This window comes from Populus trichocarpa, chromosome 6, assembly GCF_000002775.5.
Source record: "Populus trichocarpa isolate Nisqually-1 chromosome 6, P.trichocarpa_v4.1, whole genome shotgun sequence".
In the NCBI taxonomy this organism is placed as follows: Eukaryota; Viridiplantae; Streptophyta; class Magnoliopsida; order Malpighiales; family Salicaceae; genus Populus; species Populus trichocarpa.
Window position 1 is genome coordinate 22,223,963 of NC_037290.2, and position 11,840 is coordinate 22,235,802.

The 11,840-nt window shown below is 34.9% G+C and overlaps 1 protein-coding gene across 2 annotated transcripts; it reads left to right on the forward strand.

The window, feature by feature from the left end:
- Positions 1 to 2,078: 2,078 nt before the first annotated feature.
- Positions 2,079 to 7,152, forward strand: LOC7492271 (uncharacterized). Of its 2 annotated transcripts, none has more exons than XM_024602793.2 (11): positions 2,079 to 2,642; positions 2,742 to 2,856; positions 3,365 to 3,454; positions 3,559 to 3,675; positions 3,769 to 3,960; positions 4,143 to 4,630; positions 4,951 to 5,050; positions 5,341 to 5,400; positions 5,500 to 5,592; positions 5,938 to 6,057; positions 6,613 to 7,152. In XM_024602793.2, exons 1-11 carry the CDS (start codon positions 2,524 to 2,526, stop codon positions 6,913 to 6,915), a joined length of 1,797 nt encoding a protein of 598 aa, XP_024458561.1. In that variant the 5' UTR covers positions 2,079 to 2,523; the 3' UTR covers positions 6,916 to 7,152. The 2 variants fall into 2 exon arrangements, with proteins under 2 accessions (XP_024458561.1, XP_002308502.2); XM_002308466.4 differs by having other exon boundaries at positions 2,086 to 2,642; positions 3,374 to 3,454.
- Positions 7,153 to 11,840: the final 4,688 nt, after the last annotated feature.

Genomic DNA, 11,840 nt, shown 5'->3' on the forward strand with positions numbered 1-11,840 from the left:
GAGTTTACTTAGTTTTTTTTTTTTATTTATTTCTAAACTTATGTTTTTTCAGTTTTATCATTTAGTACTATTTATAATTGGAGATTAAGTTATGTTATTTTTTTATTTGTTCTTTATTAGTTTTTTCACTGATTTTAAAAATAACATGGGTTATCTCAACCTTCAATATTAGGTTGTTTGATAATTAAACTTCATAATTTTATTCAAATTTTTTAGTGGGATTACCTCAGCATCACAACTAGATCATAAGTTTTTCTTGCTCAACCAGGTGGGCCCGGGTTGTTTTTTTTTATCTTTTATGGATTATATTTTTTTTCTTTAATTTTGTCATTCATTATTTTGTTTGCTAGAAATTAAGCTTTAAATTTTTTTTCTTTTTGCTTTTTAAGAGGTTATCATGTTCTCATTTAATAATTTTTTTTGTTATTAAACTCCCTTCAACATTTGATTTTTTATTTCAATTTCATTCTTTAACATTTGATTGATTGAGAATTGATATTCATGCTTTTAATTTTTAATTTCCTTTCTATGAGGTTCGTCCATTATTATACCCATGATTGCGGGGTTAAATTGTTAACCTGGTTTGACTCGAGTTTTTTTTTCTCGTAGCTTAATTTTTTTTTCTAATTTCATCATTTAGTATTGAATCGTTTGATAATCAAGCTTAATGATTTTATTCAATTTGATTTTGACGTGATTATCCTGGTATGATGGCCAAATCATATTTTTGACGTGCTAGTTCGAATGAGATGAAGTCGAAATTTTTTTTATCTTTTTTTTTATCAATTTTTTTTTTACTTTTTTTTTCATTTGTTATATTTTTTTTATTCATGTTAATAAATTTTTCAAGTTTATTATACTCAATTGAATCATGCACTAAAATTTCATTTTTTCTTGCTTCTGAAAGAACATTTACATTGCCTTCACATTTTTTTTTGTGTTAAAAAAATAAATTACATCGATCTATGGCATAGCTATTGCAATAAAAATGTTTGGTAATACGAGCCTTTAAAATGTTATGTTAAATAATAAAAAGTCTTCTTTCAAGAATTTTGACCTTTTGCTTCATATAATTTTGGATTTGTTTTCAAAATTTTATTTAACATCTTTTTTTTTTCATTAGTTTTAGAGAAACAGTAACAAAAACCATATAATATTAGTTTTAGAACAAAAAAAGTTAAGAGTTTTGCGAGGACTGAATAATTTAGCCCCTGATTGTTTTCTTTCTTATACAGGAAAAAAAGAAGAAAATATTTTAAAAAAAAAACAAGAGTGGGGTTTTGGTAGGACATAGTATCAGGGAGTCCCATGATCTAGTTAAAGAAAGGGGGATTTTGTAGGGCATATTTAGTGATTCTCACGAATTTTAGTGGTTGACACTTTTTTTGAATATATGTTTTATATATTTATTTAGTATTTCCTCGTTAAATTAAAAGGCATTACTGCATCGGTGCTTCTAAAAAGGGAAGAGATTAAGTCACGAGAAGGTGTCGGTGATATAACAATATCAGACCGAAAGGGACCAGCTTAAACAAACTAGGAATAGATCCAAACCACTTAGGGTAGTCAGTCTAGTCTCTCTCTCACTCTCAGCCCCAAAATAATGTCAGTCTATACGTGACGATTGTCATGGGTCCCTAAGATCTTCGGCCCTTTTGTTTCTTTCTTCTTTCTCATGGCTCCTTCACTCATTCATTCTCGTGGTGGTGGTTCTACTGGTGGTGGTGGTGGTGGTGGTGTTTTTTTGATACCGAAGCTTCAAACCTGGTTGGGTGCCTGGACAATGAACAGCGGTCGTTGGTTTATTTTCATTAAACCATGATTATCACTGTTAACCTTTTCGCACATCACATGTGCTCCTCCTAGTACTAGTAGCAGTATTAAGTATTAACTACTATGGCTGGTTGGTTGTGGTGACAAGAATATCCTTTTCCATGTGGGTTCTTGTATTTAATATCAACTAATACACACGAAGAACAAAAAAATAAAAATAAAGTTTGTTATAAATCAAAATACTTAAAGATCAAGAACATCAATGTTGTATGAAGATCTGTTCATCTGATTATAACTATTTATATAGAAAAACTGGAATACTTAATAATACTCAATAAAAAAATTATTTTACTAAAAAATACTTAGAATTCCTCTGGAGTAAAGGGTGTAAGGGTAAAAGATGCATTGTTGATGTTGGGGGTTGCCCACCAATTCAATTCTCAAGTACTGCGACTTTATAATCACAGTTGAGAGAGAGAGAGAGAGAGAGAGAGAGAGAGAGAGAGCTTTTAACTTTTCATTACCATTACCTAGTTAGGGCAGCCATTGAGAGGGGAAAAAGAGCAGAATCCCGGCTTTCTCGCTGACTCAGTGTGTTAGCTTGGGTTCTATCTGCATTATTCTCCATTTGCAAGCAGCAGTTGTAGTATTAGTACTAGTACTCCTACTATGCATTTGCCGCTCTTAAGAAGTAAATCTAAATCTTAAGTTGTAAATGTATGGTAACTGAATTGAAGTGAAGTGGGGAAGATGCTTTGTCTTAAAACGGAAGTCCTTCACGATGACCTCGACAACAACCATCCTAGTAATGTCGATGCTGAAACTGGAAGTGCTGCCACTTCTGGTGGTTTTGTTCTTCCTATGAACCTGTTAAGATAACAACCACACCCCTCCTCTCTCTCTCTCTCTCTCTCTCTCTTTTTCTCTTAAGTTTATTGTTCTCACTTCCATTTTCTGTTTCCTTACAGGGGAGGTTCGATTCATAAATATTTGTGGAGGATTGGAAAGGCGACTACTACCACTATCACCAGCACTCGATCTGTTTCTTCTGGAGATGGGTCTCCTACTTTTTCTGATCTTGAGGTACCTTCCTCCACCCCCAGTTACTTACTGCTGCTGCTGCTCTCTTTCTTGTTTGCAAATTTCTCAAATACAATAAAGCTGAACCCCAATAATTTATAATACCTAAGGTCAATTTTTTTTTGTAAAGATTGCCTTTTCTTGCAACTTGTAATTCATTTATCCACTCCCATTGCTCTGGCAACAGCTGTGATTTCTCAATGTTTTTTTTTTCCAACACCTGCAATAGTGTCATTTGACATAAGATGCTAGACCCAAATGGGGTGGGGGGGCGGCAAATAATTTGGCAATCATCAAATTTTATTTGATGCTTCATGCTTCAAGTAATCAACTTGTGGATTGGTGAAATGGAACTAGGGGAAAATGTGAACCTTATGCCATCCATTCTAATGAAGTGTAAGACTTCATCACTTAGGTGCTAAGCAAATGCTCCCCCCTACCTTTCTTTTTTTGCTGCTTAGGAATTTACTGTTTTTTTAAGAAAAAAGGAAAAGAAATTCGAAGTGCATAGTGTTTTCAGGATGCTAGAACCCGCAACAAAAGAGGTGGGAAAATGAAAGATGAGGATACGTCTTTTTACAAACACCAGCTTGAGCAAGAAGTAAGCTGATTCAATATCTCTTCTTCTGTTCTTTGATCTTCATTCAAGTAGACTTGCGGATATGTTAGATATGATTGATCGATGATGTTGTTTGACCATTTTAGGTAAAAAAGTTGCAACAACAATTGCAAGAGGAGATTGCCGTGCGCTTAGCTTTAGCAAGTGCTGTTGAACACTCAGATTCATCCTTATCTAATTCACCTTGTCAGCTTCCTGATAAGGTCACCATCCCCGACAACATTTTTTCCTGTTACATTTTTATCTGAAACCTCTTGTTTTTCTTCTCACTGCGAGGTTCTTGATGTGGAATGCAGGCTCAAGAGCTCTTGGATAGCATAGCTATTCTGGAAATCACTGTATCAAAGCTAGAACAAGAATCAGTTGCCCTCCAATATCAGCTTAGTCAAGAGAGAAATGAGCGTCGTCTTGCTGAGTACCATTTGAGGCATTTGCCGTATCCAGCATCATCAACATTTGATTGTTCTCAGTACAACTTTACAGAGATGGTATTCTCTTGCGCACATTAAATTTGCAGTCAGCCTTAAGTTGCTTTTCCCCCCCCCGCATTTGAACATCAAAATCCGACTACATTTTTTTACCTCATCAGTGGAGTGCATTTTCATATTTTCCCTTTTATAAGTAAAGAATAATGAAGAAATGAGGCAATAAAGTCTATGATTTGTTGCAGAGCATGAGAACCTGCAGCATGGAGAAAGCGGAAGGAAGGGCGGAGGATAATACCCTCCTGCCAGATGTAATTAGAGAGCCAGACAAGGATCATTTTGTTGAGAAACTTTGTCACCATCCTAATTGGTTATCAGAAGAAATGGTCCTGTGCATGAGAGATATTTTCCTCTCCTTGGCAGATCCGTCCAAACTTTCTTCTCCTGAGTGTTTAGCGTCACCATCTTCACCTCAGGGCCACCTATCTTATTCTTCTTTGGCATCTTTCTCAGACTCGCCCATAAAGAACTCCTTGATGAAGAGTCCCCCAGATGACATGGAACATGGTTTGGAGGTCTCTGCAAGATATTGCAAGTTAGATCCGTACAGAGTTCCTGGTAAAGTAGATTGGATGGAGAATATTGGAACCTACTGCAATGCAGTTGAGGTGTCTTGGTTGTCTGTTGGGCAGAAAGAGCTGGAGTATGCTTCTGGAGCTCTCAAAAGATTTAGGTTAACTTTGTAACTCTCTTTTAAGCTAATTAATTGAAATCCATTTTCAAGCTGCTTGCAAGTGTTAGCATTTTTACCCTGGTAAGATTGGAGCACTGCAATTTGTCTTTGGATTCTTTGGTGTGATTAATTATGCATTGCTAACTGATACTCAAAGACAGTCTGAATTCACTTAGTTGAGTGTGGTTGAATGACATTAGAACATGTTTTCAAGTAGATCAATTGCTAAATGCATAAAGCCGTCTACCTTTTTAAAAATCCATTTAAATTGTTTCAGCTAAAGGCTCTAACTTGTTATTCCTATACGTTGTGCTTTACAGGTTACTTGTTGAACAGTTGGCTGAAGTTGACCCATCTTGCCTGAGTTGCAATGAGAAGTTGGCATTTTGGATCAACGTGTACAATGCATTGATTATGCATGTAATTCATTTTTCCACACCTTACCCATTCATTTTCCAATTTATGCATTGTAATGATTCTATACATGTACATCCTTTTCCAGAATTTCTATCTACCTGGTTTCATTTTTATATGTATTGTGCTGCCTCAAGTAAGACACTCTGCAGAAAGGGGCAGACCTTCCCTTGAAACTTAGCACTTTACATCTCGGTTTCTCACCATTTGCTCATACTAGCCAGACCTTTGATTAAAATAGTCCTAATTTTACATCTCTCATTGTTTCTACTTGGTTTTCTTCTCATGTTTCTCAGGCATTTCTAGCATATGGAGTCCCAAAAAGTGAAATTAAATTATTTTCCTTGATGCAGAAGGTTTGATACTGTAGTTCTTTCACCACTAGCTCCTATCCTCTTACCTTCAGATTGTTCAGGTTGAAAACAACATAAACAAAATGATACACTGCTATGCAGGCTGCTTACATAATCGGAGGGCATTCCATCAGTGCTGCTGACATTGAATACAACATTCTGAAGATGAAACCCCCAGCACATCGCCCACAAATAGTACGTCACATGTGTAATTCCCCCTCAATCCCTTGTGAAATTCATCCTGTTCCCCACACAAGTTCTGGACAAGGCTTGCTATTAATTGATCCAATTTCCTTTTTTAGATGCTCTAGAATTGATTATTCAGTGGGACCTTGTTTCCAATAGATAACTAAATTTTGAGTTTTAGCTTTATTTGTTGATAGTATTCTCTGCCTACTCACGTGCACACGGGCCTGCTGTGTATTCAAGTCTCTTTCATTTAGAGGTTCTGTGAAATGGACTAAAATGTTTAGGTGGGTTTTAATCCTTTTCCATTATTGATTTAACATACATATCTCACTTCCTTTGCTTTCATTTCAGGCCTTGGTTCTTGCACTTCAGAAATTTAAGATAACTGAGGAGCAGAAGAAGTTTTCCATTGATCAACCTGAGCCTCTCCTAGCTTTCGCATTAAGTTGTGGGATGCATTCATCACCTGCAGTAAGTTCCATTGGCTTCTTGTTGGTTCTTGGGTTTGTTAGTTATTAAAGCAATTATCTTAGCATAAAAGCCGTTAGCCTGTCTAAGGAAGTCAGAACGAAGACATAAGTTTTCTCAATCTTCTTCTGAAGAAATTTTAAGAATATTTATTCTCTGATGATTGCTATAAGTCTTATACCCCACAAGTTGAATGTAATGTTCAGGATGAAATATAGCCTGCTTTAGATAATTGATGTGGATGTACCTGTAAATTGCTAGTTGTTTACAGCAAGCAACAGTATGTTAGAGGAGCATCAACAATTTTTTAGAGAAACGGAATGCCACAGATTGCCATGTGGTCTGATTATAAAGGATTTCTTCGAGTATAACATGATTGCAAAATGAAGAGACTGATAATTACTACCTAGTTGTTTCGTGTGATGTACTGATGTGGCTGGATTATAGTGAATGTTAGTTTCTTTGGTATTAAAAATGTTGTCTAGGTATTTATCTATTATGAAACATCCATAATTTGTAAGGTATTTTTATTAGCCCCGCATTTTCTTCTGTAATCAGGTGCGGATCTTCAGGCCTGAGAATGTGAATGAGTTGCTTCAGAATTCGTTGAAGGATTATGTCCAAGCATCTGTTGGTATAAGCAATAAGAGTAAACTATTGGTGCCAAAGTTGCTGTATTGTTTTGCCAAAGGCAATGTAGAGGACTTGCTACTGCCTGACTGGATCTGCCAATTCCTAACCCCGGAGCAAGCTGTTGTGGTTAGAGATCGTTTATCAAACCACAAGTGGAGACTCCTTGGTGCCCGAAGCTTCTCTATCCTACCCTTTGATTCAAGGTTCCGCTTTCTCTTCCTGTTGTAGAACATTGGAAAGGTTTATTAGTTTTTCTCAGGTCAAACATTTGGTTCTTGCAAATGTACAGTAGAGTCCAAGTACATAACCGCTTACTCAATGTTCATGCAAGTTAAGGTTTTGCAATACCATGAGCCTGATTTGAGCGACCTTGTGAGTATAGAAGCTGTTACAAAAATGTGTATTTTGAAACTGTATTGTACAGTCACAATTTCTGTTACTAAATTCTTCCGTGTAGAATCTGAATTGGTGAGCTTACGAGGTTGCAAGGACACTGTATTTTGCTTGTGTCTTGTCTCAGGTATAGGAAGAGTGGAAGACAAAATCATATCAATTTCTTCCTTTCACATGCATGAAGTGAAATGATCAAATAATAGAGATTGATAATAGCGATTGCCTCAACTTACACTCCATCATAAGTGATGAGACGCATCACTCATGATTGAGTTTCAGGTTAAGTAAATACACAAATTAGGGTTAGCGAGCATCAATTAAGAAAAGGCTATGAATTCTGAAACCATCAATGATAGAATAGTTGTCCCAGATTCAAGTTCATTCCAATTTAGCTGTATCACAAATGATTTAGCATCATTAATTGTAATTCCAAGTATGTTTGCTACAAACTTAGCTTCCCTAATTGTAGAATAACAACTCGAAAACAGATTAAAATGAATTTTCCTACAGAAGGAGAAAGGAAGGTCGTTGGATCAAACCAGTGTACCATCTAAATTCTCTTTCATAAGAAGTTTCTTAGAAAGAACATTACTGATCTGATTCTGTGGTGCAGTGTACACACAAAAGCCTTCTTCGCCTTAATTTTTAGTGGTTCAGAAGGTTGGTATCTTATTCCAAATTCCAAATTTTGATTGTTAGACTGGTCCTCTTTTTTGTATGATTTTTTTTCTGCTTCTTTAGGTGGTCCTTCACCTGTAAGAATGTCATGAAGCTTCCAAGTTAATGAGGTTTACCTATCCTATATTCTGCTTTTTAAAAAAGTTTTTGGACATGAGGATCAAACCATCCTTTTGATTGCTTCATCGTTGCTCTAGAGGTTTTATCCATCATAGATTCTAAAAAGTAAGAATCAGAAAGTGATAATTCAGCTATGTTTAACAGTGGTAAGACTAGCTCTTCTTTCATTTTTTGGACATCTTTCTTGGAAAGTTGGACTTGAGGATTTGACATGAAATTTTGGGTTAACTTTATCAATGCTTCATCCTTCTTTACTTGTATCTTATCTTTTGAATTAGAATTAAGTGTGGTTTCTAGCTTCAACTTTTTATCTTCTTTGAAATAGAACCTTACATCTATATAATATGATTCTTCAAAATAGAATGGTTTTTTTGCAGCCACAACACACTTAACTTCACTGTCACGACTATACTTAAGTATTGATGCCATGTTGATGGAACCACATCTTTCTCGTGTAACCAAGTTCTTCCCAAGAGTAAGTTATAGAAAGTCTTTGCCTTGATAATATGGCAAAGTGCTGAAGAGTTCAGCTCTCCAATCTCAATCTAGATATGAATCTTTCCAATGACACGTCCTTTTTTGTTAAAGCCTTGGATCACCATAATATTCCTGGATATTTCATCCAGGGATATGCCAATTAAAATAAAATAATCTAACCATCATCAATTAAGATGCGTCTAATTCCTTAGTCTCAGACATATATGTTTACATGAAATGATTTATTATGTAGCTTTACTCCAAGATACAACTCCTTATCCAAAAATAAAATTGTTGTTAAACAATCAATATTGGTTACATCATCAACCCTTGAGAATGATTTTTCTTCAAATTTTTTGGGGCCAAGGAAAACTTGGGCAAGAGCCAATCAAGTCTCTAGAGAGATCTTTATTGCCTTAAACAAACTTGTGTTTGATAGAATATTCTCTAACTTAGAGATAATTCCTTTTATAATTGGATCTATTGCATTTCCTTTTGAGGATTGACTTTTCTTTGGAGAAAATTCTTCTATGGCTGCTAGTTTTTCTTTTTGCCCAACAATTACAATATTGACCGTGATAATTTCATCTAAAAAAATGTTTTTGGAATATGTTTGTTAAGGGTGACAAACTTTCTTGTTGCAATGCCTGACTCCCCCTTCCTTGAATGAATATTGATGAGCTTGCTTTATTTATAGGTTCGTTTGCGCCTTAGTCTTGATTGCCTCACCTTCTTTTCAATCATCCTTCTAGGTGGAGCTACCTCAGGAACTGGTAAAGTTAGATGGCTTAGACTATGTTTTCTTCGCCTTCTTTCTACGATCCATCCTTCATCATCATGCTCAAGCATAGTTATGTCACCAGACAATCCTTATTTTTTTTGTTCCACTTTCATGAAATTTTCTTCAGTAATGCTTGACAAATCATATCTTTTATATTTTCTTTAAATGAAAGTAGACAATCCATCTCCAATGTCATCTTCATATTCTGAGGACGACTGTAGATCTTCAAGATCTTCAGTCATCAACTCGTACAATGGTGTTCCTAAATATGTCCAGACTATTTTCTTTATCCCATCCATTTTGAATTGAACAAGAAGTGCTCCTTGTGATAGATGATTAGATGAATCATTAGCATCAATGATGATTTTTTTTCTTTTTGTAAAGCAAACTTGGAAGAGGAAAAGGATCGAAAGATCCAAAGGCAACCATTATCATATTCATACTTATGGTTTCTTATCCTTCTTCAAGTTGGATCTTTCCTTCATTCTTCATATGAATAATCAGATCCTTAAGGACAAAGCATTTCTTAACAGAATGGTTGACTATCCGGTGATACTTACAGTACCTTGGATGATCAACTTCCTCGGGCTTTTAAGGTATATGAAGTTTGATCAAACGTCGTTCTAGAACTTGATCTAGAATACTCGAAACTTCAGAATTAGAAAAAAGATATTTATTTTCTTATAATTGCTTCAAAGTGGATTTTTTTTCCTTCTTGAGTTTGGTTTTTCTAGAGTTTCTTCAATCTTTGGCTTCAATTTGGCTTGTTAGCTAGAAACCTTTATAGGTGTTGTGGAGACAACCATGACTTCCTTTGATTTTACAAGTGTTGCATTGTTCTTAAATTCTTTTTTTTCTTTCTTCTTTTAAAGATCACTTGGGAAATAGCTTCCATGCCTTATTATTTGGATCTCCAAGTCATCGGCTCTTGTAGCGAGTTATTCAAAAGTGAACGACATGTTTCTTAAGAGACTATATAACAACTCTCACTATATTCTCTAGGCACGCATGTCTATAAAGGCATCTTCATTTATCTTTTCCTTACAGCTAATAACTAAGTTCTTTCATCTCTCAATATATTACAAGACTGACTCTTCTTTCCTTTGCTTGGTATATGCAAGTTCTGGCAAGCTTACAATTTACCAAGTGTTGTAAAAGCGAGTTAAGAACTCTTGCTCCAATTGGTTCCAACTATATATCTTTCTAGCATGATCATGAATTGAGAATGTACGAGTCAAAAGTGACCTTTTTTAGGGACCAGACAAACTGTTTCACCATCAAATCTCTATAGGTTCCTGTATTATTAAAAGTCTCAATAAAATGAGCAATATATTGCTTCGAATTACCTTTACCTTTAAATTGTTAGAACTTTGGAAGTTGATAGTTTGATGATATCCTCATTTAATCGATATGCTTAATGTATGGCTTGGCATACATAAGAGAAAACTAGGGAGCACCTTTGTACTGAGCACATATAGTATCAACAACCATATAATGTAGTTGTTGGAGAGTAAGTTAGCCCACAGATAATCTAACAATGTCTCTAAGGCAATTTTGCACTATTATTTGATTATGTTGCTCTTGTTTTTGTTGCTCTTTAGAAGCATCTTGTCTTTCTAAAAAATCTTGATGTGTATTATTCCTAGATGGATCTCTAATCCTTTAGGTGCTTTCAACATGTGGGTTTTTTTTAATTGGTTCATAAATATGGCAATCTGAGCATCCCTTTCTTTATGGATATTTTCTACTCCTCCATTTCAAGAGACATATAATAAACAAGATCCTCAAAAAGTGATGACTCAATGACCATAACTGGTATTTAAGAGTTAATCAGATGAGGATGAGTAATCTCTTTATTTTTAGAAAAAGTCATAAAATGAGTTTTAGACTTCGTTCGTATACTTAAATTTGAGTCATGTGGTGGAATCTCAATCATTTCTTGTATAATTAGAAAAGGAGAGTTTCCAAACTCATATTTTAAGGAAGTTGCTTTCTTATTTTCTTTTTCGGAGAATTTTCTCAGTAGAGAGACTAACTTGGACTTTCCAAACCAAGTTCTTAGGCAAGTGGCTAGCAAGGTATCAACTTTAGCACCATAAGAATTGATTGGGGAGTTGCTTACATGCTCCATGTTTTCCATTTTGAATAATAGATCTATTGACAAAAGAAATGAGAGGAAGAGTGGGTCCCATTAGACGTGCTAAAAATTTGTATATATAAAATCTCGTGTATTAAAAATAGAATAAAAATGGTGTCAGAATTACAATAATGAATTTGATTATAAGAAAAAATAGAAACTATCTTGAAGTGCTCTTCACGTGCACAAATCCTCTAATTAATGGTCAGTTATGGATCTTGTTTTGGATGAGAAGATATTCACACAATTCCAAAAGCTTTAACCGTGTGAGATATTAACTTGATTTTACTTGATAAATATAAAGATTATTCACATTAGCCCGAAAGCTTTAACCGTGTGAGGTCTTTAACTTGACTTGATTTGATGAAGGAAAGGACTATGATCTTATGTTTTCTTGGTTTGATTTGATGAAGAAAAGGAATTTGATCTTTTGCATCTTGATGGACTTGAATTTCTTTGAGAGAATTTACAAGTATTTGTGTTTGTGCTCGGTCTTTAATCTTTGCTTGTTGTCCTTCTCGTCTATCTTCTGCTTCTTCTTGTATTTGATTTAGTGATTTTATTATC

What these genes read in the sequence shown, in the direction of transcription:
- LOC7492271 (XM_024602793.2), top strand. Translation starts at nt 2,524, where the DNA reads ATGCTTTGTCTTAAAACGGAAGTCCTTCACGATGACCTCGACAACAAC. An exon ending in AACACCAGCTTGAGCAAGAA is followed by an intron (nt 3,455 to 3,558) that starts GTAAGCTGATTC and finishes TGACCATTTTAG; the next exon opens with GTAAAAAAGTTGCAACAACA. An exon ending in GGAGCTCTCAAAAGATTTAG is followed by an intron (nt 4,631 to 4,950) that starts GTTAACTTTGTA and finishes TGTGCTTTACAG; the next exon opens with GTTACTTGTTGAACAGTTGG.